We start from the raw sequence: 6,179 nt of genomic DNA on the forward strand, positions 1-6,179 counted from the left end.
ACAGCCCAAAATTTTAAAATCGCCCCCTTACTAGTTATCGCCCACCCTTTTGCCCCCTTACAAATTATCGCCCCCCGACTTACTAAAATCGCCCCCAGGGGGGCTATATTGCCCACTTTGGGAAACCCTGATTTAAACTAATAAAAGTTTATGAAAATAGTTTATTTACTATTGACTATCTACTTAAACAATTTAAAACTTTAAACTTATATTTTACTTAAACACCAACAAAATTTTTTTAACAAACTACTAGAATATTTAAAATATTTGTTTTAATAATACATTTTTGTACGAGCAAGCTAAAATATTATAAAAAGAAAAGGTTTTCTGAATATCACAAACATTCAAAGTTGAAAAGGCAATTTATTCACAAATGATGAAAATATCTACAATTCTAAAGCATTTTTAACACAAAATAGACAGTAAAACCCTCAGAGAAATTAACACTCGAGAAAATCAAATCTGAGAGTAATGTGAGTTTTGAATGTGAGAGCATTTATTCTGAAAATCTGGGCTGTAATCGGTTGGTTGAACTCATTTATTACAGGAGTGTTGGAATCACTGTTGCCAGGAAATATCTAAAAAATAAATATCAAATTTAAACTTTATTATATAATTTGCAGGGGATTGTTAAATTTATATTAGTAACTAGTAAAATTATTTTTGTTAATAATTTAAAGTTCAATCAGACTATCAATGTTTGTAGGATACATTGTTATAAAAAATTGATAAAAAATTAAAAAAGTTCTGTAAGAAGTTTTGCAATTTACAATTGAAGTCCGTGTTATTACGACGAAAACATGATAAAAAAGTTTATTTATTTTTATAGTTTAAAACTTGTTATCATAAAAATTAAAAGCAGACTAGTCTAACTTTATAATATATAAATTATTAAATTTATAACATAACTAAAATTTTTATAAACTTAATACCTTAAATATCTACGGAATAAAGGCACGACTTAAAATTAAACTTGTTCGCAAAAAGCTTTCAAAACACAACAAATTGCTCACTTTTGGGTTGTTGTTTTCGTCAAGCACATATTTGAAGTGGTCGGAAGTTGCTGTTTTGTAAAGAACGTTGAATGACTTCACGTATTCACTGGTCGTACTTCTGCCTTGCGTCACCACAGCGGTTATTGTTTTTACCTTTAGGTAGTCCACTTCGATCCAACGTTCATTTGCTAGATATTATATTAAAATCTGTTTTCAATACTAGTTGTAGGCAAAAAAAAAAAAACCTTCAAGTAAAATCAAAATTGTTTAAGGAATGTTTTTTTATAATTTTATTTTTGTTTAATTTTCTAAGAATTAATACTTTAAATAAAAAATAAATATTGTTTTAGAGTTTTAGTGCTTTTTCGCTGCATTTGAAGCAGTATTGAAAAACTGTTAGTGAAAAAAATGAATAGGAACATTTAAAAAAAATTTATTTAAACTATACTTAGCTTCGTGTACAGTACTAAAAAAATTTAAGTATAAATTCTGTTTTTTTTTTAATTTTACAACGTATACCATTGTACGAAGATGAAACTGCTTTTTGTGCAGCTATCCAAGCACCTCCAATTGATGTTTGATACAATCTACCATATATTGGTCTGTATTTATCAAAATTATTATTTTGCCAGTACGAGGCTGCTTGTAAATGGTCATCGCTAACTTGATTTTTGTCTTGTACCCCAGAGCCGCATAGCAACGCTGTTAAATATTAAATAGATTGTGAATATTAGCTTTTTTTGAGGATTAAGAATTAATTGTAAGTCTAATCTGTATGTTTTAAAAATAAACATATCAGTTTTAGTCAATAAAAAATACAAAATTTGAAATTAAATATTTATTTTGATAGAAAAAAACAATTTATTTTTAGCATAACTCTTGATTCTTATAAACTTATATCTAAAAACAACATCTTTTTGGTTTTAACATATGCATAGTACTTGAAAAAATAATTGTTTTTTTCTCATTTGATTAAATCTAAAAGTCTACAACCATTCAACCATCTCTATTTTTAAATTTAAAAACTACTACAAAAGTACAGTAAACACAAAAAAACTAAAAATATATGTTAGGTTCTACAACAAAATACACAAGAGAATTGACGAATTTTTTCAACTTTGTTAGAGGACTTAAAAATATATCTCACAAAAAGATTAATTTTCACTAACTCCTGATTTTGTCGTTTTTAATAATTCTTGCCTCAAAATACTTTACTTTCTCTTGCAACAACGACGCGTTTCTCCTCAGCTCCTCGTACTCATCTTTGAAACCGATCCCAAGATCGCAAGCCACTCCCGGCTCCCCCTTTGGACCCTGCTTGCCCCGAACGTAGTTGCCATGACGACCGATGACGTCATCACCGCAAGTGACCTGGCAACGCTGCGATCCAGAATACCTGAACGAGGTGTCTTGTGACGTCACAAAAGTGATGCAGAGTAAGAGGAGAACTTTGAAAGTCATTTAAACTTCTTTGCTAGTTAAAAAAAAATATATTAATGAATTAATTATGTTTAGTTGACATAGAACTAAACTTTTAATGTTTTTCATTCTTGATTGTAATATATTTATTGTATCTAAAATTTTATCTAAAATTAAAGAATAAAGTAATAACTTATAAATTAAAGGGTAACAAACAAAATTCTAAAGTTAGATAACCTTTGTATTGCACTACTAACTTAAGTTAGTTCTATTATTTTTTATTGCATGTTTTGTTTTATTTTAAAATAAACGTTTTGATAGCGAAAGTTGTTACTCAAATTTTCTGTAAGTAACAAAATCTGAAATTTTAAATTAGTTATTATTTATACTTATTACCTTTAAAAATAGGGTTGAATAAATATCTATATTTTAAAGGTAATCTATATAAATATATCTTGAATTTTGTAGGTTCAATGAACGTTCTACTTTCAAATCTTTGAGAAATACACACATCTTTTATTGTAGCTAGTCCTACTTATGATTTTAACTTTGCCGTTTTTTGCTTAAATACAAAATTGAAAAAGCTTAAACTGATTTGGAAACAATACATTACTCCAATTTAGATAAGAAATACAATGAAGAAGTTTAAAAGATGGGTGTGTTATACCCTTAAAACTTAACTTGCTTTGTCTTAAGCTAACCAACTATGCCACTTCTTGTTTAAAAAAAACACGCTAAACGTATTATTTAATAAGCTAAAAACAACTCTGCAACAATACAAAGATGCCAATTGAGAACAGAGAAACAATGTAGAACTTTAAAAGCTAGGTGTGTTCTACTCTTAAAACAAAACTTTGAAACAGCTTGCTTTTGCTTTAAGAAAAACAAACATACAAGTAGACAAAGTACTTGAAACAGTATTAAAGTGTTCCACTTGTTGTTTCCACCATCAAGCTCTCCATTAATCTCGTAAGGAATAAAAGAATTTGTGCTAGTCTTGTATATGTTTGTCTTCGAAAAAATTATTTAAATTTACAGCTATGCTGCTTTTTTAACTAAGATTTTCTCTAGAACGATTAAAACCTACTATTTTAACTTATTTTTAGAACAGTCTGTCGTTGTTTAAAGAAAGCTTTATTTTTAAAAATAAACAAATTACTTTAAGAACATGCTAACGTTTTGACTATCAATTACCAAACTTATGTTAAAGTTCTAAAATTTTTTGATTTGCTTATATCTTTAATTTAACTCAAATAATGATTTTGTAGTTTTATTTTTAATAATTTAGTTAATATTTCTATCCCATTTACACATAGTAATTCAAACCATACTTTTATTTTGACAATTACCAAGTTTTATATATAACTAAACGAATAAAAGTTAAATATTATTTATACAAGTTATTTGTTAATCAATACTAATTTCAATTCTACTGTTCACAATTACTACTTTATAAATGTAAACATAATTATAAAAGTTATCTAATACTATCCTTATTTGTTAAAGTCAACCCATTAAGAAATTGATTTATTTTAAACTATTGTGAATAGTTATAAATATTCAAATTTGATTAAATAAACTGAATTTAATTCTGTTTATATCAAATAAAAGTTTTAATCACCGTTTAGTAAACGTAATAATGAAGCAAAAATTATATTTTATTAAAAAAAAAAGGTAAAGACTAGTTCTATTACTTTTAAATTCTTATAAAATAGTTGGTAGTAATTAAAAATCAACAGTTTTTCAGTTTATTTAAGACAATGTTTTAAAAAACCTATCAAAAAACTTACAACGAAATATACGCTACTTATTCTATTCTTTTATATACAAGTGCTTTTCTTTGAAGTTTAACTTTTTGCAAAATTTATTGTACTATTACTAAAGAGCGATCAGAAATCAAGTTTTACTTATATCTAAAACTGCATTCAATATTTATTAAAAATTATAGCGTTTATCGTAAAAAGTTATAAATTTTTTGTGTTTATGTTCTTTTTTAGATAACGACGGTTTTTTAATATTTTTTTTTACTAATATTTTTGATCAAATAAACTTCGTTTCTACGAATTAAAGTTTTGATAAAACTTAATTTAAACCATAAGTATCTGCATATTTTATGTTGTTTCTAATCTGAATCACAATAAATATAATTGTTGATTTGTAAAGCATATAAAATTATGTGTCACCTTGTCTGAAGCTTAACTATTAATATATTTGCTTCAAATAGTGTACAAAAACATTTTGTTTTAATTGATTGCGTTTTATTTGCATTTGAAATTTAGCATACTTTATAATAGTTTTTAAAGCGTCAATTTATTAGATAGAACATTCGGTAATGAACCGTGCTTTATTTCTATAACATAACTGTATTAAGGTAATAAAATTACTTTGGATTTCCTAATAAGTACTTATAAACTTCAATTACTTAAAAAAAATTTTTTTTGTGTTTTTATTAAGTTTTAGTATGGAAATTTAACTTAGGTTTCTTTTGTTATCTTATTGTTTTTTTTTTAATACAACTATAAGCAACTGAAAAAAAAGAAGTTAAACTGGTATTGTGGAGCTTCAATAGTTGAATCGTTTATTTTTAACATTTGTAGTAAAACAAATCAACTTATGACTAGAAAATTAATGTTTAGTAGTGTTCTAGAATACATTTAGGTTTTTTCAAGCATATTTACAGTTAGACGACAAAGCTTGAAATTTGTAAAAAAAAAAAATATTAAAACTGATAAATTAGCTGTGAGTTATTTAGAATAACATTAATCGCTGTTAAAAAAACTTAATAGATACAATTTGAAAACATTATTTTTTAAAAGCCATAAAGTTTTTGAAAATATGTTTAAGCTAATTGAATTGGGTAGAAATACCAGTGCACGATAGCCAAAAATACCAACAAAAGTTTATTTCTTTTTGGTTAAGCCATTTTTGAAGAATAAAAAGTTGATAAGTTAAATTAAGCATACAAAAAGCAATAACTGCAAACAAATTGAATACAAAAGGTTTAAATATATACTATACACGTTAAATAGTTTGTACAGTTAGTAAGTGTTTGATTGTTTTATCCCTTATCTTTAATGACTTCCGAAAGCATATTATCTAACAGTTGTAATATAATCTGCATAATGCATAAGCATTATACACTTTTCTGCATACACTTTTATACATACACTTTTCTGCAACACTCTTAGATAATCCAATATAAAGCCGGTTAATTAGTATTATTCTTGTTGATATTATAAGTTTTATAAACAGAAAAAGTATATTGAAGTAGCCATATATATATATTTGTTTTTACAAACAAATTATATACGTAAAACTGGAATTAAATGAAACCTTATAATTTATACCTTTAGGCTCCAGCTATCACTTTATACAGATATTTTGTGTTATATAAAATAAATAAGTTTTAAATTTAATACTGAAATATAGTAAATGATATTTCAAATTTCTTTAAATTTATGAAATAGTATTCTTAAATAATTTAGATGAAATACTTAATTAATAAAGTTAAAAATTCCATAAATAAAACATCTAAATTACTAACGTTTCGTCACACTTATAAAATAGGTACACTTTTACAATTTTAATTAATTTTATAATATCTAACAATAATAGTTGCAAAGTAATTTTTTTTTAATATTCTAATTTTATCTTTTCTTTAGACCATTATTACAATTTCAAAGTATATATTTAAAAATAATAATAAATTAATAAAAAAAATTAATAAAGTTGTAACGCTATTCTAAGTTTCACTTGAAAACTGTT

At 25.0% G+C, this 6,179-nt stretch overlaps 1 protein-coding gene across 1 annotated transcript; it reads right to left on the bottom strand.

Moving 5' to 3' along the window:
- Positions 1-350: 350 nt before the first annotated feature.
- Positions 351-2,943, bottom strand: LOC145835927 (lactadherin-like). The gene is made up of 5 exons (XM_082943690.1): positions 2,811-2,943; positions 2,165-2,469; positions 1,515-1,697; positions 1,014-1,183; positions 351-578 (listed from the first exon to the last, which is right to left on the bottom strand). The coding sequence occupies exons 2-5, from the start codon at positions 2,454-2,456 to the stop codon at positions 441-443; spliced, it is 783 nt and encodes a 260-aa protein (XP_082799816.1). The 5' UTR covers positions 2,457-2,469; positions 2,811-2,943; the 3' UTR covers positions 351-440.
- Between the last annotated feature and the right edge of the window lie 3,236 nt (positions 2,944-6,179).

The sequence above is a fragment of the Thalia democratica genome, chromosome 5 (genome assembly GCF_965202585.1).
Source record: "Thalia democratica chromosome 5, ktThaDemo2.hap1.1, whole genome shotgun sequence".
Taxonomy (NCBI): Eukaryota; Metazoa; Chordata; class Thaliacea; order Salpida; family Salpidae; genus Thalia; species Thalia democratica.